Raw genomic sequence first — 22,775 nt, 5'->3', positions numbered from 1 at the left:
AAAAAATAGTTCTGGAGATTAGATAAAAACTAAGTTTTAAGCTAGTTTTTTTTTTTTCCTTTTTAAAAATATTTTATTGTGGCTGGGCAGTGGTGACGCACTTATTTAATCCCAGCACTTGGGGAGGCAGAGGCAGGCAGTTCTTTGTGAGTTTGAGGCCAGCCTGGTCTACAGAGCGAGTTCCAGGACAGCCAGGACTCTGTTACACAGAGAAACCCTGTCTCAAAAAAACAAATAAATAAATAAAGTAATTTTTTTTTTACTATTGTATTTTATGTGCCTGTTTTGTCTGCATGTATGTGTGTGCACCATGTGCATGCCTGGTGCCTGCTGAGGCCAGAATCACTGGAGTCCCTGGAACTGGAGTTACAGATGCTTGTGAACCACCGTTAGGGAGTTAGGAATCTAACCCAGGTCCTCTAGACGAGCAGACAGCGCTCTTAACCACTGAGCCATCTCTCCAGTCCTTCACGTTAGGTTTGGATGAGCAGGAGTTAATCGAGGTCAGTTGTTGCAGTTAGATTTAGAGATTACTGTAAAGTTCCATGATCTTTTTTTGTGTTATAGTTAGTTGACCTTCCATATTCATGGGTTCTGCATTCAACCAACCACACCTCAGAATTACTCAGCAAATGCCAGGCATGGTTTTCCCAGCACTGGTGAAGCAGAGTCAGGCAGATCGGTATGAGTTCAAGGCCAGCCTGGTCTACAGAGCTAGTTCCAGGACAGCCAGAACTACTACTAAGAACTCTATCTCAAAACAACAACAAAAACCAAAAACCTTCAGCAAATATAGTTAGATATTATAGAGACTTTTAAAATTATTTTTCTCAAAGTTTATCAGCTATTTATATGACATTTGCATTTTATTAGGTATTATAAGTAATCTAAAGATGATCTGTGTGTGGATGTTTAGAATACACATAGATGATATGCAAATGCTGTGGTGCCATTCTATAAGATGGATGTGAGCATCTGTTCTGCAGGCGTTGGACATCCTTGGGGGAAGTTTGGGAACCAGTCCCCCAAAGTCATAAGTAGAGTCTGTGCTAAGTATTTGGTTGTTTTTCTACTACTAGACTTTTGGATCATTTGTGTATGTGTGCAACATTCATTGTTTTTATTTTCTGTCATTAAGGTCTCCAGATTTTGTGTCATAGTTGTAAAACCGCAGCAGTCCCTCAATATCACGTAGCCATGTCAGATGGAACAATTTGCAGTTTCTGTAGCTCCAACTGTGTGTTGGCTTTCCAGGTATGATGCAAGGTGCTATTTCATCTCTCTAGTGCTCTGAGGCATTGATCTATGGCAAAATGTTGTAAACAAATATATTGTTTTCTGTTAGGTTTATTTATTATGCGTTTACATGTCATCATGGCATTACTGAGCCATCTTGCCAGCCATTTTTTTTTTCCTTTTCTGAGACAATCTTGCTACATAGCCCAAAGAGGCCAAGGACTCACTATGTAGAAGCTCAGGCTGGCCTCAAACATGAGGCAGTCATCCTGTCTCTATCCCCCAAATTATGGGATTACAAGCATGTGACACTTGTTTAGTCATAAAATTTTGAATGCAGGGTCTTAAAAAAAAAACCCCACAGTCTATTCAAGCAATGTTTCAAAGGTCATTTGTACAAATGTTTGAGCCTAGCTGTTGGGCTTTCTTATTCAGGGTCCTTGATTCAAATACCCTCTCCTCCCACTTTCTGCCCTTGGCTCTTCTCCCCCCTACCTTTTTTTCTTTTCTTTTTAATTAGGGTCTCCTATTATAGTCTAGGCTGGCCTTGGAATTTGATATGTAGCCAAGGGTGGCCTTGAACTCCTTATCCAAGTGTTGTTGGTATATACCACCACATTTTTTCCTTTTTTTTTTTTTTGGTTTTTTGAGACAGGGTTTCTGTGTGTAACCTTGGCTATCCTGGAACTTTCTCTGCAGACCAGCCTGGCTTCGAACTCAGAGATCCACCTGCCTCACCACTGCCCATCTTTACCACACTCATTTTTGTTCTCTCTTTTTTAAAAGAATAGAAGCTAGAATGTGTTTTGAGAGGTGGTATGGTAAAGAACAAGAGCTTATTGAGGCTCAAGTGCCCCTTGTGTCTTTGGCCAGAAACTTAATGATTCTTGGTGTGGAATTATAACTCCCTCTTATTCCATTTCTACCCTCTCTGTGCAGTATACAGAAAGAGTAAAGAATTTCCTGGATGGGAGGACGGATGGATGCCTAGTGTATCCACTATCACTAGCCAACAGGAGTTGGTTGGTGATATGTTTAGAGCTTGGGAAAGGCATCTTAGGGAAATATGCAGGATTCTTTTGTTCTAGTCACCTTTGAGTGTTTCATTTTTTAATCCTTCTGTTCTGGAAGGTATGCCACTGAAATTCTGTTAGAAGTAAAATTTTAAAAAAATATTTGAACCAGGCGGTGGTGGCGCACGCCTTTAATCCCAGCACTCCGGAGGTAGAGGTAGGTGGATCTCTGTGAGTTCAAGGCCAGCCTGGTCTACAGAGAGAGTTCCAGGGCAGCCAGGGCTACATAGAGACCCTGTCTCAAAAAATGAAAAACAACAACAAAAAAGTTTGTGGCATGAGTTTATTAAAAAGAGAAAATTAAAACAGTTAAGTTACATTCTGTCTATTTGGTAAACTCTTTGCTTTGTATTCGTTCAGAATGTGTTTAACAAGCCAGAGGGCACGAACTCTTCGTTGGCAGTTGTGTCTCCGGGCCAAGAGGTGGCGAGCACAGCCTTGGGGCCTGCAGTGTCAGCAGGAAAAGGGGCCCCCGTCTCCCCCTCGCTCAGTAGCCCCATCAGCAAGCCTGCTGCAGCTGCTCTCGAGACTCTTGCTAAACAGTCCCAGCAGATCGCTTTGAGCAATACGCTCATGAGACTCAGGTGTGAGCATTGTAGCCATCTTTTTGCCACAAAACCAGAGCTGCTTTTCTACAAGGTAAAGAGACGGCATGAAAGAAACAGGGGCAAACCATCCAATGAGAGCATTTCTGGATTTTCGTCTTCAACAGTTCCTTAGTTTGTGTTGACTTAAAAATATATATTTATTTTGTGTATATTTGTGTATTCATAGATATGGGCATGTTATGATATGCATGTGGAGCACAGTTTGCAAGAGTTTGTTCTCTCCTTCTCTCGTGTGGGTCCTGGGATCAAACTTAGGTTGTTGGGCTTGGCAGCAGGTGCCTTTACCTGCTGAGCCATCTCACTGGTCTGGAAAAAGACTTTTTAACTGTGTGTGTGTGTGTGTGTGTGTGTGTGTGTGTGTGGTGGTGGGTGGGCCGCAGGGATATGTACACGTGAGCACAAGTGACTGTCGAGACCACAGGCATTGGATCTGCTAGTAGCTGGAGTTATAGGCAGTTGTGAGCAGCCTAACATGGGTGCTGAGAATTGAACTCAGGTCGTCTGCAAGAGCAGTACTCTTAACCAGTGAGCCGTGTTTCCAGCCCCTGTGTGGTTAGAGCTTAGTGACATTGTTGTTGTTTTGCAGGGCAGAATGTTTCTGTTCTGTGGCGAGGCTTGCTCTGATGACTACAAAAGGAAAAATAAAGTCATGGCGCTGTGTGACTACTGTAAGGTATACAAGGTCATAAAGGACACTGTGCGCTTCTCAGGGGTCGACACGCCATTCTGCAGCGAAGGTAAAAAAGAGGCTCGGGATTACCCACACACTATGCAGTAGACTTCATATTCATGATTTTTACTTTTCAAAACCTTTTCTCCTGCCGGGCAGTAATAGTGTGCTCCTTTAATCCCAGCACTCGGGAGGCAGAAGCCGATGGATCTCTGTGAGTTCATTGGTCTCAGTCTGGTCTACAAAGTGAGTTCCAGGGCAGCCAGGATGGTTACACAGAGAAACCCTGTCTTGAAAAACCCAAAACCAAACCAAACCAAAAGAAACTCTTTTCTCTTATGAAGCATTACTTGGACATTCTTAAAAAGTTGAATTTATGCAGTTTATATATACCACACCTTAAGATTTGTCCGTTTAAGTATTGCAGTAATCTCAGCAAACAAAAACTATAATTGAATTAATAGCATTAGTAGAGAAAATCTTGTAAGTTTAGCTAAGACATCAGATTTTTATTTTTTGTTCTACTTGTTTGTAAAGTGTGAATTTAAACCATTGTTGCTACTTGGTTTAAGAAATTTATACCTCTGGCTGGGCGGTGGTGGCACACACCTTTAATCCCAGCATTTGGGAGGCAGAGCCAGGGGGATCTCTGTGAGTTCAAGACCAGCCTGATCTACAGAGCGAGATCCAGGACAGGCACCAAAACTACACGGAGAAACCCTGTCTTGAAAAAGAAAAGAAAGCAAAGAAAAGAAAGAAACTTATACTTCTGATATTTTTGAATATGGATGATTTAATATTTAGAGCATATTTAAATGTTAGTTTTTGTTTTGTGACTATGGAGATTATCCTGTCATATAGAGGCAAATAATTATTTCAGGAAACCAAACTTAGGTCTTTTGAAAAAGCCTTCAACTGCTGAGCAATCTCTTCCCCCCCCCACCTCTTTTTTTTTTTTTAAGAATCTCAAGTAGCTCAGTCTCGCTTTGAACTTGACATGTAACTGAGGCTGCCCTGGAATTTCTGATCCTCCTGCCTCCATCTCCCAAGGGCCGGGCTTATAGGCCTGTACTGTCACACCTGGCTAGAAGTCAGCTGCAACACCACGGACACTTGTTTCACCCCTTGGAGCTAATGTGTGTCTGTCTTTTCCTTTCATCCTTTTTGGTGGTTAGTTTGCAAGTCCCTCTCTGTTCAAAACTTTGGAGAAAGATGGACAAACTACTGTAAGATGTGCAGATACTGTTTCCAGACATCTGCAAATTTTGTGGAAAATCGACTGGAAGGCAAGCTCCAGGTTTTCTGTTGTGAAGAATGCATGTCCAAGTTTACAGCTCTGTTTTATCAGGTAAATAGAGCATGTTCTTTGTCTTTCTGAAATACGTGCGAATCATTTCAATTTAAAATATGTTCCAATTACGTGTAAAAAAAAATGTGTTTAGAGTTGAGGATTCTTGAGGTCCCTTCCTCCACCCCATCCCGATACTGGGATTTGAATTTAGGACCTCATGCCTGTTAGACAAAGGTTCTACCACTGAGCTGTCTCTCTAGCCTGACATTTTGTTGTTGAGTAAGGATATGTGTGCTTTTTTATTCTTTCTTGTAAAGTGTGAAGACCTTGTTTGTGACTTTTAGGTTAGAAATTTACATAATGTTGTCTTAAGTGGCTCTCTAATTCAGGTTACTCTGAGGAATTTAAAGTCACATCTTGTCCTCCCTTCATAGGTCAAGTGACAAACTGATAGTCTTACCTACTTTCCTATTTTTGAAAGGCTTATAGTGATGGGTATAATTAAATGAGCAATAATACAAATCTGGTGCTCCTTCATTGCTGTTTTGTTTATTCCCAGTGTCAGTCCTGAGAGCTGGGTGTGTTACTGCCAGTTCATAAATAGAAAGAGAGTAGTCTAGAGAGGTTAATAGCATGCCCCTGAGGAAGCTAGTAAATGCCAGCTACACCCACAGCTGTCTAGTGAAATCAGTAACCACTTAACACTGAGTGGAATTTTCTTTCGGAGGAATATAATATGTTTTAACCATTATATGGTGAAGGACCAATCACAGTGCTTAAGAAAAGGTATTTAATTAAATATTTGTTGAGTGACTCTGTCTTTATGACTCCAAAGTTCATATTCTTTCTCTGTATGTTCCTTCTTACTCTTACAGAATACAACCTATCTTTATATTCCTTCATTAGTAATTTTGGAAACAAAAAGAGCAACTTTTAAAAAGTCAATTTCTAGGATGTCTTATATGGAACAAATAATAAACTTTGTGTTTAACTGCAGTATTTTAAGTGGGGAACCTTCCATTTTATAATCTCACTAAACTCATAAACCGTTTTCATAGTGTCTCTGGTTTACAGTTAATAGTACCTTTTTATAATTATAATCCTTCCTTGTCTTTTGCTCCTCAGATAGCCAGGTGTGATGCTTGTAAACGTCAGGGTAAGCTAAGTGAATCCTTGAAATGGCGAGGCAACGTCAAATACTTCTGTAACCTGTTTTGTGTCTTGAAGTTTTGCCATCAATATAGTACGAATGACCCAGTTCACAAAAAAGGTAAAATTAAGCTTAGCTGCTGGGCTCTTTAAGTCAGTGCTAGGATACACTGTCAGCATACTCAGTGGAAATCCTACAATAAAAGCACAATTTCACTGTATTCATATAGCCTGGACTTCCTTAAAATTTTCTTTAGGGTCTAGTGATGGTCTGTTCTGGTTTGTTTTCTGTTGCTGTGGTAAACACTATGACCAAAAGCAACTAAGAGAGGAGCGGATTTAGTTCATCTTCCAACTCTCAGGTCACACTCCATCCCTGAGGGAAGTCAGGGAGGGAGCTCAAGGCAGGAACCTGGAGACAGGAACTGAACAGAGACTACAGAGCAATACTGCTTACTGGCTTGTTCTCCATTGCTCCCTCAGCTTGCTTTTTTATACAACCCAGGACCACCTGCTCAGGAGTGACAGTGCCCGCATGAATCATTAATCAAGAAAATGTCCCACAGACTTGCCTACAGGGTACTCTGATGTAGGTATTTTTCTGAATTGAGGTTTCGTCTTCCTAGATGACTCTAGCTTGTGTCAGGTTGACAAAAGGCCATCACACAGTCCTTGAGAGAAAATTAATTCTGATGCTTTTTTGCTGTCATAAACCAAGAAGTTAATAAATAAATATATATTTATTTTATAGGAAAATTTAATTTGATTAAACTTATGTGACTATATGTAACTTATACTCAGGGATCCGTACTACTCAGGTATAACTAGAAATAAAAATTAAAAAGAGGGCAGATGAAGGGATAGGATGTAAGTGTGTTAATATGGTTGCCGTGGCGGCTGTAGAATTTGATGCAGAACTTGCTTGTAGCTAAAGAAAAAAGAGAAGCACATTAATTATTTCAGAAAAAATAAAGTAGAGCAGTTCTTCATGGGTATCAAAGTTTTTCCTGAAAAATAACTTTACAAGTAGGACAGCTAATGTGTTCAAAAGATTCAGAAGACTAGATATGAGGAATGTTTTTAAAGTCTCCTCCCAGTCCTACTTCCTGAGGCAGAGACCCTTGATAGACCTTCTGATCAGAGCCCCAAGCTCCACGTAATTGACAGGGTTCCCGAGCTTCTGCTTCATGGCTCTTCCCTATCCAGTACTTCCTTTATATGTTTCTCTCCTAAACTCTGTGTTAGCTAACCCTTCCCTAGGACTAGTCAGGTTGGTAGTAGAATATTCATTTTATAATACAGTTGAGGTAAACCAGTTGGAGACTGTCGGGAGAGGAAGGGGGCGAAGGAATGGGAGGGAAAAGAAAGACAGATTCTGTTGGTTTGTTTCCTGTGTAAAGGGGAAGGGAATGATTGCAGGGGGAAGGGACGAGGAGGAATGAGAAGAATTAGTGTGAGTATCAGCAAAACAGAATGATAAACAATATGAAAAGGAAAACTTGTTTTTATGCAAGAGAAAGACCAGTGTTACATGGAGGGACAGTTCCTCATTCACTTATAAAAATTGTCATGTTAAAGTTTTATTTAAAACAAACTTAAGTATAGGGTCTTATACCCACTAACAGAAACTCCCAGTTGATCCCAAACCTGGCATTTTACCTGTTAGTTATTAAAATTATTAGATTTTGGGACATCTTATATGGGATTTAGATTGTCCTTTGAATCTAGAGTTTTACAGAGTCAGGCTCTTTTTAAGTCCAATGAACACTGACTTCATGACAGTCACCTGAGCTAACGTTAACACAGAGTTAGAACTTTGTATTGCTTCCTGAAACACTGCTTGTTCAACAGTTTTATTCCTGTGTGTAACCCTTTTATTTATACTATGCCTTTATTGTTTATTTTAATCAGCATTTATTTTATTCCTTATTTTTATGGAACAATTCACGAATTTGTATGTCTTCCTTGTGCAGGAGCAATGCTAATCTGTATCATTACACTTTTTTAGTAATTGTGCTCCCAAAGTCAGTATCAGTAATTATTCCTAAGACGCAAACTGCTTTGACGACACTCCCTCCTCCAAAAGTTGTTACAACACCAGTTATAACCAGTGTGATATCGTTGGCAAAAATACCTGCTCTCCAGCCTACCAAGAACACTAACAGTGTTTTAACAGGTATGAGACATTTGGCTAAGAGACAAGTATTGCCTAGTCTAAGAGTTCTTATTGGTAGTGCCTTTCTTTATATTATATGAGGAAATTTGTCCCCACTATGTGGGGTGACTGACTAGTAAACAAAGAGGGATCAGTTGGGAAGGGAGGGTGTATATAGTTACTTTTTTTTTTAAGGATTCTAATGGGCTGGAGAGATGGCTCAGCGGTTAAGAGCACCTGCTGCTCTTGCAGAGGACCTGGGTACAGCTCTCAGCAGTTACTTGGAGGCTCTAAATGTCTGTAACTCAGTTCCAGGAGATCTGATGTCCCCCTTTGGGTTCTATAGGCACAAGGCATGCATGTGGTGCACATACATTACCTGCAGGCAAAACACTCATACACCTAAAATAAAATAAACGAAAAGAATTTGAAAATTTTAATATACTTGCCCCACCCCCTTCGGGGTGTGTGTGTGGTGTGTATATACTTATTTCTGTATAAGTGGGTGGGCATGGAAGCCAGAGGTTGGTGTTAGATTTCTTCACTCTCCATCTAGTTTTTGAAAATTTAAATTTTGTTTTTTATTATTGTATATATGTGTGTGATATATGTGCACAAGTGTTTGTGAAGGTCAGAGGACCTTGCCTGGTATTTTTGTTTTTAAACATGGGTTCTGGGGATCTGAACTCACGGCCTTATGCTTGTACACCAAGCACTTCACCCACTGAGCCATCTGGCCAACCCCCACTCCTTGCTTCTTCGTTGCCAGGCATTCTAATAAAGTAGCAGAGGGCCTGAAATAGGGAGTCCTTACCTTTATTAGGCACCACAGGTGTCTCCTTGGACCATTTTTTGAGAAATTCTGGTCCAGATTCTAACCCACCTTTCTGAGAGAAAATGATGAGAGTTTCAGTGTTTACTTATGTATATTGTGGGAATGATAATATGTGTTTTGATTCCTAACAGGTGCAGGTCCTAAAGAGGCAGGAGAGATCATTGGAAATGTGAGTTTTATTGTTCATATGTTACCTGATAATCCCCCACTTAGTTGGGTTTTATTTTGTTTATAATCTAATACATAAATACATATGCATATACATATACACAGATACTACACAACTGCTTTTCTGTTTGTAGCTTATTCTTTTCAAAAGGTTGTGTGGTAACACATTTCATGTTTTGAATCATATTGTTGGATCATAGCTCATTGATTTATCTTACTGTTTGTATCAAGAGTCCTTTATTTGTTTAAGTGCTTGCTCACTCCTGGCTGCTGATCTTTCCTCTTTGGAACATTCAATGGTATTGTAGTTTTGAACTGTGTGAGGCTGAAAATAGTGCAAAGTGCATATTTACTTAATCTCTCACTTCATGTCTCAAATTTGAAAAATGGAAAATTTCCCCAGATTTAAATAATTTCAAAGAATGAATAATTTCAGATTTCGCAGGTTATAAGGATCACAGGCTGTGCTGTTGTAGTTCAGTGTCAGTAATCACTTCAGCAGGAGAATAAAATTTCTCCCATGCTTTGTCAGTATCACATATTTGATCTAGCATATACTGTGTTAATGACTTAATGATTTTGGTGACCATTTGCTCTTGATATAATTAAAAGTCTTTTTTTGTGGGGGGTGGGGGGATGTTTGGAGTCAGGGTTTCTCTGTAGCGCTGGCTGTCCTGGAACTTATTCTGTAGACCAGGCTGGCCTCTACCTCCCAAGTGTTGAGATTAAAGGTGTGTGCCATCACCGCCCAGCTTAAAAGTCTTCCCTTATGTAGCAGTGTCATTCAAGTGTTATAAATGGTGTTGCTAGGGCTGAAAATGTGTCCCACATTCAGTGTCTTTGGAACAGAAGTTAGAGATGATGAAAACCTACAAGATGACCAAACCACTGCTCTGGATTCTAGGTGCTGTTAAGCTAGGAGAATGTATCCTGCACAGTAGGAGAGAGAATACTTAAAATCCCCAGGCAGCTGGGCTGGAGAGATGGCTCAGAGGTTAAGAGCACTGCTTGTTCTTCCAAAGGTCCTGAGTTCAATTCCCAGCAACCACATGGTGGCTTACAACCATCTGTAATGAGATCTGGTGCCCTCTTCTGGCCTGCAGGGATATGTGCAGGCAGAACACTGTAGACATAATAAATAAATAAATCTTTAGCCGGGCGGTGGTGGCGCACGCCTTTAATCCCAGCACTCGGGAGGCAGAGCCAGGCGGATCTCTGTGAGTTCGAGGCCAGCCTGGGCTATCAAGTGAGTTCCTGGAAAGGCGCAAAGCTACACAGAGAAACCCTGTCTCGAAAAACCAAAAAAAAAAAAAAAGAAAAAAAAAAAAATCCCCAGGCAGCATAGTAAATTAGGCAAACTACTTGCCTAGCTTAGAAGAATGATAGCCAGGCAAGTATAACAGAGTAAGTGGGAAAAACCATGGCAATTCCAGCCTGAATTAGTTTTGATGAAATGAAAGGAAGTAGAACATCGGAGTGGTTCAGCAGGTAAAGGCGCTTGCCATACACACTTGGCCGTCAGAGTTTGATCCTCAGACCCCACACAAAGGCGTAAGGAGAGAACTAGCTCCACAGAGTTGTCTTCTGGTCTTCCCTTGTGCATGGTGGTACTCCCATGTCTCCACATCATATACACAAACAAAGATCCTAATAAATAAAATACATTTTGGAAGACTGGAGGTGACAGTGAGGCAGAAAGGAGTTTTACCGTCTTAGTGATCTTTCTGGATTTAAAGCCCATTGAGGTTTTAATATGTAAATGAGTAGGCAGGCTGTACCTGCTGTCACATTTGACCATACTATGTCAGCAATTACTTTTTGTTTGTTTGTTTGTTTTGGTTTTTTGAGACAGGGTTTCTCTGTAACAGCTCTGGCTGTCCTGGAACTCGCTCTGTAGACCAGACTGGCCTTAAACTCAGATCTGCCTGCCTCTGGGATTAAAGGTATGCGCCACCATGCCCAGCAGCAATTATTATTTTTGAAGTTAATGATCCAAAAATGGGTTGCTATTCCATAGTGAAAAAGCAAAAGATGGGAAATATATCTGTATATCAGAGATCCTTAGTTGGGGATTCAGAGCACGTTCAGGTCAGTCTTTAGCAGAAGTCTTGCCTGGAGTCACTATTGTAGAAAGGTAGCTTGTGCAGTTTAGTCCTCCTAACTCTCCCAGTATTTATCATGTTGGAAGATGATACTGTCTGATTATTTTCAGACTGTATACTCATGAATGAAAGTCACTAAATTAACTTGTATACATTTATATATTACATGTTATATACTAAATCATTTGAAATTATGTGATTAATCACTTGTACCATTAATAATTATGTCACTAAATGTACTTGTACAAGTAAGATGTTACTGTACAAAATTAATAAGTATTGCTAACATGTATTTATAAAAATGTCCTATATAATTTCTAACAATTTGTAGTACCGGTTACAAATTTGTGTACTCTGAGAATTCATCCTTCTACTTTATGTATGTGGGACAATTAGTCTTGAATTATGCTAGTTTTGAATTATTCAGGTTTTTAGGAATATATGCCTCATTTAATACAGTTGCCCTATTTATGTTTTCCCTTTGTGGAATATTTCTGTAATTCACCTGTCATTTAAACTGTGTTACGGGGGGTGGGGTATGTGTGTGATGGCTCAGCAGTTAAGAGCACTTGGGCTATTCCAGTCCCAGGGCATCCCGTTCCCTCTTCTGGTCTCCATGGATAACATGCATGCATATGGTGCACAGACATACATTTGGGTAAAATGCTCATACACAAATAATAATAAATAATAATAATATACAACACTGAATGCTGTTTGGAAAAGACAATTAACAGAAATGAACTTAGAATCACTGTTTAATTAGATTGGCCAAGATAAAAATGAAGGACAATGAAGGCATTCTCACATGTTGCTGATAGGAGTATGAATGGGTAAAATTATTTCAGAGGATTTCAGTAGAAACTGAAGTTTTAAAATGCAGAGCCCGATGTGATTTGTAATTGGTGTGCATTGTTTGTAATAGCAGAAGCTTGAAACTCAATTTTTTCATCAGTGGCTGGGGCCATAGATCACTCTTGTGTTATATGAGTTGCCAAAACATACTCCTACACAAGCAGAGTCTGAAATGTGCCCCTTCCCATTCCCACATCTGTTTACATAGCCTCACTAGTAGTAGAGTGCCCTGCACAAGCATACAGAGGCCTTGGTTACGGGTAAGTATGGTATATTCATGTAATGGAATACTATGCCTGTGTTAAAAAGAACAGGGCCTGTATGTACAGGTTTCTAGAAAGACGGTGGCATGGACACTCCCATTTGTGCTGTAATACACATCTGTATCTGTTTGTCCACACATAGAGAATATCCTGGAAAGGCCACCAGTAAGTCGGTGATTCCCTCTGAGAAAAACTGATTGGGGAAGAATTATAACGGGCAATTATTTCCAGTTGTCCACTATTTGAGCCTTTGAGTTTCCTGGCACATTCATTTGAAAATATACGTGGAGTTTTCGAGATAGGGTAGCCTTCACTATGTAGTTCAGGCTGCACTTGAATTTGGGATTATGCTTCTGTCTCAATCTCCTGAGTGCTGGGATTATGGATGTGTATCACTTTGTCTAGACAAAAATGTGGAGGTGATGGTGGTGGTATTTGAGACAGGCACCTCACTGTGTAGCCTTGGCTGTCCTGGAAGGCACTTTGAAGACCAGGTTGGCCTTGAACTCATAGAGTTCAACCTTAACCTCCTTAGTGCTAGAATTAAAGACAAGTGCACTATGACTGATGACTGATTTTTTTTTATAAGAAAATGGTAGAAGTTATGATGGACTATTCATAGGCAAGGGAATATAAGTAATGTTACATGTGAAAAATAACCCTCTACAGTAGGCTAAGTAGTGACTTGAGAAATAGCCTCAAGTAAAATGATCTGTTGACTAGGTATTAGAAAATGAGCTCACATATATTGCTTATGGTCACACAATTAGATACAACTTTTTCAGAATTTAAATCACATGCTTGTGAATCGACAGTCGCCCTCAGACTTGTACTCCATAGACACACTAGCACGTGTAGGACGAATTTATGTATAAGGACAGGAGTCATGGCATTGTTTGTCGTGGCACAGGGTTTATATTGTTTATGAGAACAACTCTTGTAGTTACTGCTGGCTCATTTAGTAATAGAATACTACCTGAGGGGCTGGGCAGCTCCATACCAAGTCATGTAAATATGCCTCCAAGGTAGCTTGCTAACTAAGAGTAGGGTCCTGAAGCTTGCCATATGCTGCCATTTGTAGTCAGATGCCACTGATCTGTCAGAAGCTGGGAGCAGTGGTTATTTTCAGAGTTGAGTCTGGGTAGAGGGCAGTCAGCCATGTACACACTTATTTCCCTTTAATTTTTCACTTAAATGCACGTATGTGTGAGTCAGAGGACAACTCTGGGGTGGGGTGGGGTGGGGTAGGGTGGGGAGTCTGTTCTTTCCTTGTACCATAGAGATCTCAGGGGTCAAACTGGGGATTGAACTCAGGTAGTCAGGCTGGATGGAAGAGCCTTAATAGCTGAGCCATTTCATCCAACCAGGCTTGCTCTTTTGAATAATTCAGAAAATCGGATGTTGCTCCTCTCACATTACCCTTTCTCCAAGCAGTCACTCTCCGATCCCTAACCCTGCCTTTTCCTCAACAGCTCTTTTCACTATTTAGATTTCTAAGTTTGTTATATGATTATTTTACTTGGTTTTTGTTGTTGTTTGTTTTTGTTTTCAAGACAGGGTTTCTCTGTATATACCTGGCTGCCCTGGAACTCACTCTGTTGACCAGGCTGGCCTCTAACTCAGAGATCTGCCGGGGCTCTGCCTCTCAAGTGCTGGGATTAAAGGCTGTGCTACTACCTGGCTACTTGTTTGGTTTTTATGTCTCCTTCTCTGATCAGGATTTTTGTTTGTTTTTTTCTGCTGTATCCCCAGGACTTAGACAGTGCTTGGCTTATGGTAAACATTTAGTAGATGTTTTCTGAATGAAATAAGTGTGTTTTAAATAAAACACCCCACTCTGTTTTCTTTTCACTTTGTTTTATGGAGATCTGATATTTGGTTACAAAAGTTTATTTTTTCTTTTAATTTCCAGGTAGTCAAATGTGTGTGTGTGTGTGTGTGTGTGTGTGTGTATTATATATATATATATATATATATATATATATACATACTTTTTTTTTCTTTGTTTTTATATTACTCTTAAGAATATTTCCTTTCTGCTCTGGTCATTTGAAATTCTCCAGGCTCTTTTTTTTTTTTTTTTTTTTGAGACAGGGTTTCTCTGTAGATTTGGCTGTCTTGGATCTCACTCTGTAGATCAGGCTGGCCTCGAACTCAAGAGATCTGCCTGCCTCTGCCTTCTGAGTGCTGGGATTAAAGGCTTCTGCCACCACCTGGCCCAGTTGAGATCTTTAATCAATAGAGATTATATATTATTTTGTGGAGTCTACAATTGGATCCATTTTTTTTTAAATAATTAACCGTATTAGCAACTGTTTGTTCTTTATTTGGCTATTTTGCTCATATTTTAGGCAGAATAATTTGTGTGTGTGCTCGTGTGCATACATATGTGTGACTAGCAATGGAACCAAGGGCCTTACCCATGCTAGACATATCCATCTTCCAGAATATTATTTAAAAAAAAACCAATAAATGGAATCAATGCTAATTAGGTTATCTTAGTTACTTTTCAGTTGCTGTGACAAAACACCGTTGTTGTTGTTGTTGTTTCTTGACTCTTTTAGGGCCCACTACCCAGCTCCCAAATAGATCACACACAGAGGCTTATTCTTACTTATAAATGCCCGGCCTTAGCTTGGCTTGTTTCTTGCCAGCTTTCCTTATCTTAAATTATCCTGTCTATCTTTTGCGTCTGGGCTTTTCCCATTCTCTAACTTCTGTAAATCTTACTCTTACTCCATGGCTGGCTGTGTAATTGGGTGGCTGGCCCCTGATGTCCTCCTTGTTCTCTCACTCCCCAATCTCTCCTCCCAGATTTCTCCTTCTATATATTTTCTCTGCCTGCCAGCCCTGCCTATCCTTTCTCCTGACTCTATTGGCAGTTCAGTTTTTTATTAGACCATCAGGTGTTTTAGACAGGCACAGTAACACAGCTTCACAGAGTTTAACAAATGCAACATAAACAAAAGTAACACATCTTAAAACAATATTCTACAACACACCATGGCCACGACAACTTATAAAAGAAAATATCTAATTTGGGGTTACAGTTTCAGAGGGTAAGAATTCATGATGATGGAGCAAAAGTGTGACATTAGGAACAGCTGAGAATCCACATCTTGATGGTTTCAGAGGTTTACTCCATTATCTTCATGCATCGACATGGTGGTGTGCAGACAGACATGGTGGTGTGCAGACAGACATGGTGCTGGAGATGAATCTGAGATGTCTGCATCTTTACTTGCAGGCAACAGGAAGTGGTCTGTCTCACTGGTCATGGTTTGAGACCTCAAAACCTGCCTCCACAGTGACACACTTCCTCTAACAAGGCCACACCTACTCCAACAAAGCCACAACTAATAGTGCCACTCCCTGTGGGGGCCATTTTCTTTCAAACCATCACAGTGGTTTTGTTATTTTCTCCCTCAGACTGCTGTTTGTAACTGCTCTTCCATAGGATAACCCTGCTTTTTATCTGGTAGCAGTATGGTTGTTGGAAAGTTACTAAAAACACTCTGGTCTGTGGATTTGTTTCTAACTAGGGAAGTACACTGGCAGCTGCTGAGAGACTCCAGTCTTTGCAGCCTCCCACGCTTCAGAAGAACAAAGGCATATTGTGCAGGCCAGCAACCCAGACCAAGGCCACCTCTTGCAGACCTCATACCCACCATGCTGCATGCCAGACGGGTAAGTGTCCTGGTACCTTGTATAAGGTTTGTTTTCTGATTTTTTTTTTTATAAAAAGGTAAAGACAATAAGTAATTCTTGAGTGTGAAATGGTACATACTTCACATCCATATGCACACAAAGTATTGTGTGTAGAGTTAAACATTTCACATGTGTGCATTGCTCTTTCAAATGTACAGATAAGCCATTATAATTACCGACATACATATTTGCTTAAAAGAATTCGTGAATAAGCCTTAGTTCTTTTTTCTTTCTTTCTGTTTTAAACTCTGCATTTAATTATTTAATTGTCAGTTACTGAGAGAACAGATAATAGTTCTGAGGTGTCGGTGATAGAAAATTGTGGGAACAATTCCTACATGGAAAGGTGTAAGAACATTGCCCCAGTCAATAGTAGTGCTTTACTCCCATACTCCTTACGTTTTCAATGATTTTAGTAGCCAGCTCCGCCCAAAGGTATGTGTTTGTGTTGCTGATGTGTCGAATTCAGAGATTTGCTTTTTATCACAGCTATAATTCCAGTCTCTTTCTTTCTTTCTTTTTTTTTTTTTTTTTTTTTGGTTTTTCGAGACAGAGTTTCTCTGTGTAGTTTTGCGCCTTTCCTGGAACTCACTGTGTAGACCAGGCTGGCCTCGAATTCACAGAGATCCGCCTGCCTCCACCTCCCAAGTGCTGGGATTAAAGGCGTGCGCCACCACTGCCCAGCTCTTTCATTTTTAATAATAACTATTTCATAGACTAACTGAAGGGGACTTCCAAACAGCAGGGCTTCATCACAGACCCTGGATTAGGCACAAACCACACCCAGATACCTGTTTACACAGAGAGATCTTTTATTAAGCAGGGAAGAAAAGTTTAAGTGTCTACTTTCTGACTCTGGCAGAAAACCAGCAGCAAATGACCTTGCAGGTATAATTTTTAAGAGGAGAAGAAGGGGAGGCCTGTGTTAGAATGGGCTAGGATGCGGTGGTAAAGGAGATAGGGGATGAGGGAGAAGGGAAAATGAGCAAGGGAGAGGGGGAAGGGGTATTTGTCCCCAGAGAGTACAAAGGACGGCCTCTGGATAGAGAGGAGACTTGACGTGGCCCATAGGTAAATGGCAGTTTATAGAGGGAAAATAGGAAACCCCGTGTTAGGATGAGCTGTTTAATTTTGATTGGGCATGTTAATTAGGTGAGCCAAAGGGGGCTTTTGATTGCTGGACTCAATACTTTGATAGCTGGACCTTGGTAGTCAGACTCCGGAGGAAGTAGCAAAATAAGGGAATGGACCTTGGTGGCTAGCTTTAGAAATATAATCTAAAGGTTTTTAGTAAGGCAGAGGGAATGGGGGAGAAGAACAAAGCCTGCCAGAGCCATGCTCGCCACACTCAAGCTGGCCAGCGTTCCTTCACTAACCTCTATGTAAAATGCCTAGTCTGGAGCTGGGTGTTGTGGTGAGCTGTAGTCCCAGCCATTTGGGAGACTGAGGCAGGAAATCTTGAATTCAAGACCAGCTTGGGCTGCATACCAAAAGCCTGTCTCTAAATAAATAGATAAAGCTTACTCTGGTAAAAGTAATCATGGATATTTTACATAGGGTGCCCCTCCTTTGGTAGGAGTCAAAGGGAATTTGATTATTTTATATTCTGTTTAAAATGATACTCTTACTTGTGTACATGAACTTCTGTACACCTTCACATATAAAAAGTAGTAAAGGATCTGTGATCTGTGGACATCTGGTATATGAGTGTTTAAATTTTTTTAAATTTCTGAATTAAGTATTGGACCACTTTCTATATACTGTTGTAAATTGCTTTATCACTTGACATTGTATTGAAAACATTTTACATTGATAAAAATGTAAATATACACTGAGATTCTTTCTTCTTTGTCTGTCTCTCCCCTCCCTCACTGTGTTTGTTCGTTTGTTGTTGAGATGGCTGTCTCATGTGGTATCACAGACTGACCTCAGACTGGACATGTAGCTGAGGATGACCTTAAGCTCCTGATTCTCCTGCCTCCAGCTCCTAAGTGCTGGATTATAGGAGTGTGCTACCATTCCTAGCCATACACTGGGATTCTTTTTTATTTTATTTATTGTGTGCTTGTGTACACACACATGGGAACATGTCACAGTGATTATGTGGTGTCAGAGAACAACTTGGTGTGGCAAGTATCTTTGCTTGCTGAGCCTTCTCACTGACCCTTTCATTAAGATTCTTAAAAGAGCCAGGTGGTGGTATCGCATGCCTTTAATCCTAGCATTCAGGAGGCAGAGGCAGGCGAATCTCTGTGAGTTCAAGGCCTGCCTGGTCTACAGAGCAAATTCCAGGACAGCCAAGCCTGCACAGAGAATCTATCTCAACACCCCTGGCCCCCAACAATGGACACAGATGCTAGTGTACATAGCACAATCAAACTTGTAAGATTGGCCTTTAGATTTTATATGTGGCATATTGGTTTGTATTGGTGCTAAGGATTGGATCCAGGGTGTCATACATCCCAGGTAACGTGTATGTGCCATACACATCACTGAGCTGTTCTCTAGCCCCTAAATATTCTTTTCAAAATTTATAGGCAGCATTGAGTCAAGTTAATGTTAATCAATCATGTTAATGGATCTTTGTCCAGTTTTTCATAATACAGTTGTTCACATCATATTGTACATGTTCATATCATCAATGATTCAAATATTTCCTTCAGATTTACCTCTGCCAAATGGAAACAATGAAGAACCTGATTCTCCACCTGCAAAGAAAAAAAGAACGGGCTTTTTCCAGACTTATGATGCAGAATATATAAAATTTGGTTTTATTATCTGTTCTGGATCAAAGGAAAGTTCACCAAGAGCACAGTGTGTCATTTGTGGAGAGATCTTACCTAGAGAAAGTGTGATGCCAGTGAGTCTCTCTAACCACTTGAAGGCAAAGCATTCTGAGTTAGAGAACAAGCCAATAGACTTTTTTGAGGAAAAATCACTTGAAATGGGATGTCAAAACAGTTCTTTAAAAAAGTGTTTACTAGTTGAAGAGTCACTTGTGAAAGCTTCTTATTTAATTGCTTTCCAAATTGCTGCCAGGAAGAAGCCGTTCTCAATTGCTGAAGAATTAATTAAACCGTATTTAGTAGAAATGTGTTCAGAAGTTTTGGGTTCAAGTGCTGGGGACAAAATGAAAAGCATCCCTCTTTCTGCTCACACAATTGGGTGCAGGATCAACAGACTGGCTGCAGACGTTGAAGACCAGCTGATTCAGAAGGTCAGAGACTCCAAGTGGTTTGCCCTTCAGATAGACGAGTCAGCAGAGGCCTCAGATGTCACCCTTCTCCTGTGCTGTGTCCGCTTCATCGACTACGACTGTGGTGATGTGAAGGAAGAGTTACTGTTTTGTACTGAGATGTCTTCTCTGGGCACAGACCTTGAAGTGTTTGAACTAATAAATACATATATTGATAGTAGATCTCTGAATTGGAACCATTGTGTTGGTCTCTGTACTGATGGGGCCACAAGCATGACTGGTAGATGGTCTCGTTTAAAGTCAAAAATTCAAGAAATTGCCAAGAGTACAGTGACATTCACACATTGTTTTATTCACCGTGAGCACTTAGCAGCTGAAAAACTATCTCCATGCTTACATGAAATTCTTTTGCAGTCAGCACAGATTTTAAGCTTTGTAAAGAACAGTGCCTCAGATTCACAAATGTTGACAGTTTTGTGTGAAGAGACAGGATCGGAGCATGTGAATTTACCACTTAATGCTGAAGTTCATTGGCTGTCGAGAGGGAGAATTTTAACAAGATTATTTGAACTGAGACATGAAATTGAAATACTTTTAAATCAAAAGCACTCAGATTTGGCCAGGTATTTCCATGACAAGGAATGGGTTGCAAAGCTTGCCTATTTAGCAGATATGTTTTCACTTATAAATAAATTAAATTCTGGTCTCCAAGGGACCATGGCTACTCTTTTCAATTTGTATAATAAAGTTGATATATTTAAGAAGAAGCTAAAAACATGGTTAAAGCGCACACAAGAGAATGATTATGATATGTTCCCTTTATTTTCTGAGTTCTTAGACTCATCAGATGTAAGTGTGAGAAGCATCACTAGCATTATTGTTGAGCACCTAGAAGGACTTTGTCAGATTTTCCATGACTGTTACCCACCAGAAGAGGACTTGCGTTTGGGAAATCTGTGGCTCATTGATCCCTTTGCCAGTCACCAGAATAACAACCTCACCGACTCTGAAGAAGAAAAACTAGCAGCGTTGTCTTCAGATACGAGCTTACAGTCAGCTTACAGATCAATGACTGTAACTCAGTTTTGGGTAAGCGCAAAGACAAGTCACCCAGAACTCCATGAAAAGGCAGTGAAACTCTTGTTGCCCTTTTCCACCGTCCGTTTGTGTGATGCTACCTTTTCAGCCTTGTCTGCATCGAAACAAAGGAACCTGCTGGGTTTTGGTCCTGCCCTAAGACTTTCAGTCACATCATTAATTCCAAGGATAGAAAAGTTAGTAAAGGAGAAAGAGTAGTATCCATATTGCTTATTGTCAGAGTCTTTAATTTTGTGTTAAATTTTGTATAAGTATCCTAAAATACGTTTGCTAATGTATTTGTATTTTCAGTGATTAAATGTTTTAATAATTTTTCCTTTGTTGTAGAGGGATTTAAGAATTATGGAACTTAAACATAATTATGTATAATTTTAATAACACAAGGGAGAACATTTAGCCTTTATATTGGTGATTGCCGTTGGAGTTTCAGAGGAAATGTCTTGTTTAGAGAGTTTCCCAAGAGACCAGGCCAACCCACTTGTCCCAGTACATAAGTGAGAGGTAAGCATTGGTGAAGGGCAGAGAAAGATTGGGTTGGCGGAACCAGGTTGAGAAGAACAGGTTATGATTCAGGGATCCTACCTCAGCACTTGGTTTTGTTACGTGCTTTGAGACAGCGTCTCTCTCCATAGCCCTGGCTGTCCTGGAACTCATTATGTAGACCAGGCTGGCCTCGAACTCAATCCCACTGCCTCTGTCCACCCATCCCCCAGTGCTGGGATTAAAGGTGTTCAACACAATGCCGGGCTCCCACCTTAGTCTTGAAGGGGCTAATGTGGACTTTGAGCTATCATAGAAAAAGGAAACCGTGGAGGGTTGGGGTGTGCCTGACAGGGTCCTCTTGGTGAGGCTAGTAATCTTACTGGAGAAGTTCCCACTGTCCTCACTTTGGGGGAGCAGTCTGGTCTCTGTGAGATGACTGCTCCAGGGTACAGCTTCACCATAATGGCAGTTGCCCTCATTTGAAGTGTGTCCTGCCCTGCCGGGCTCCCTGTTGCTTGGGGCTAGTTTTGGTCCTTCACTGTACATTATGTTTATGGGTCAGTTCTGCCTTTCCCAGAATTCAAGGTAATTCCAGGAGAAAGTGACTCAGGTAAAAAGTGGCCAAACAGAGCCAAAGGGGGACAAAACAGAGTTAAGTTAGGGCAGCAACCAGTGCTCTCCTTTACGACCAAGTACGCAGGTGCCAAAGGCCACATGACAACATCATGGCACAGCTTCACGGTTGAGTTTGCTTTTAAACAAATGTGGAGAGGTTTAGCCGGCCAAGTCAGATGTATAGATGGCAAGCAGAGCCAAGCAGGTTCCCAGCCGGAAGGAGAAGCAGCAGGGGTGTCTGAAGGCATAATTTGGGGGCTGCTTCTAGGCCAGGGTTTGGGATTTTTTTTAAAAAATTATTATTATTGGAGACCAGGCTTTGCAATGTAGTCACTGGCCTGGTTCCTTTTTTGTTTGTTTTTGAGACAACGTTTCACTATGTAGCTTTGGAGCCTGTCCTGGAACTCACTCTGTAGACCAGGCTGGCCTCGAACTCACAAAAGATCCACCTGCCGCTGCCTCCTGGGTGCTGGGATTAAAGGCTGGCATCACCAACGCCAGACTCCTAGTTCTTACCATGCTAGCATTGAGCTCCAGGCAGTCTTCAAGCCTCATTCTCGCCAGTGTTGGGATTACAGGTGTGTTCCATCACTCTTGGCTGTAGCCGACTTTCATAAAAGGTCACTAAGTATTCTGTGGCTCAATCACAGACGGTATACAAACGTACTGTTGAGCAAGATGTTATTTTTATATAATTTCCAACTATTGTGAAAATTCCTTGAACATTGTTGAATCATTTTTAGATTATTATTACTAATGTTATTAATATTTACCTTTTTGGTGTGTGTTAAAATACTCGACAATTGGTCAAATTTGGCCCTTTCTTTGCTGATCCAGGCAAGTAAGTAAGTGAATCTTTAAACATCTTTCACATTTTTATTTCAGTTTAGCGATGAGAAGGGCAGATATTTTAGGCATAGGTAGACAAGAAAAACTTGTAGTTACTGGTCACTGCTTTATTGCGCATTAATTGTATGGTTCACAGATGTACAAGTTACTTTCTGAAGGCCAGTGTGCAACTTCCTTACAGAAGCGAACCCGGAGGCACACGGGGTTGGGTGGTGTCAGAGTCCTCCGGCATGGGTGGGCTCAGAGGCTGGGTCACGTGGCCACGACCGGACCGCCAGCTCGGGCTTACAGAGGGGAAGCCTAAAGTCGGCTGGGGGGTTGGGGGGCAGGGGGGCAGTGGGCGGGTCGGGGGCAGTGGGCGGGTCTGGAAGTTGGAGGCCTACGGGGTGGGCGGGGCGGGGCAGGCGACTGCCGCCTTCCG

The 22,775-nt window shown here is 40.9% G+C and overlaps 1 protein-coding gene and 1 pseudogene across 8 annotated transcripts in view; one reads left to right on the top strand and one right to left on the bottom strand.

Annotated features, from left to right (window-relative positions):
• The window catches only part of Zmym6 (zinc finger MYM-type containing 6), a 47,866-nt gene extending 27,144 nt beyond the window's left edge, over positions 1-20,722 (top strand). For 6 of the 8 annotated variants that reach the window (XM_052715035.1, XM_052715034.1, XM_052715036.1 and 3 more), the window contains 9 exons: positions 1,139-1,254; positions 2,670-2,948; positions 3,504-3,654; positions 4,763-4,935; positions 6,004-6,148; positions 8,036-8,203; positions 9,149-9,186; positions 15,948-16,092; positions 18,777-20,722. In XM_052715035.1, coding sequence (XP_052570995.1) covers positions 1,139-1,254; positions 2,670-2,948; positions 3,504-3,654; positions 4,763-4,935; positions 6,004-6,148; positions 8,036-8,203; positions 9,149-9,186; positions 15,948-16,092; positions 18,777-20,605 — 3,044 coding nt within the window. In that variant the 3' untranslated portion in view covers positions 20,606-20,722. The remainder of the gene's footprint in view (positions 1-1,138; positions 1,255-2,669; positions 2,949-3,503; positions 3,655-4,762; positions 4,936-6,003; positions 6,149-8,035; positions 8,204-9,148; positions 9,187-15,947; positions 16,093-18,776) is intronic. The other 2 variants (XM_052715039.1, XM_052715041.1) reach the window with 1 other exon arrangement.
• Positions 7,956-8,050, bottom strand: LOC128098036 (uncharacterized; annotated as a pseudogene).
• Positions 20,723-22,775: the final 2,053 nt, after the last annotated feature.

The sequence above is a fragment of the Peromyscus californicus genome, unplaced genomic scaffold (assembly GCF_007827085.1).
Source record: "Peromyscus californicus insignis strain IS unplaced genomic scaffold, ASM782708v3 Scaffold_5__1_contigs__length_169319896, whole genome shotgun sequence".
NCBI lineage: Eukaryota > Metazoa > Chordata > Mammalia > Rodentia > Cricetidae > Peromyscus > Peromyscus californicus.
Note: the sequence above shows the minus strand (reverse complement) of the source record. Positions and strands in the feature narration are given on the sequence as shown.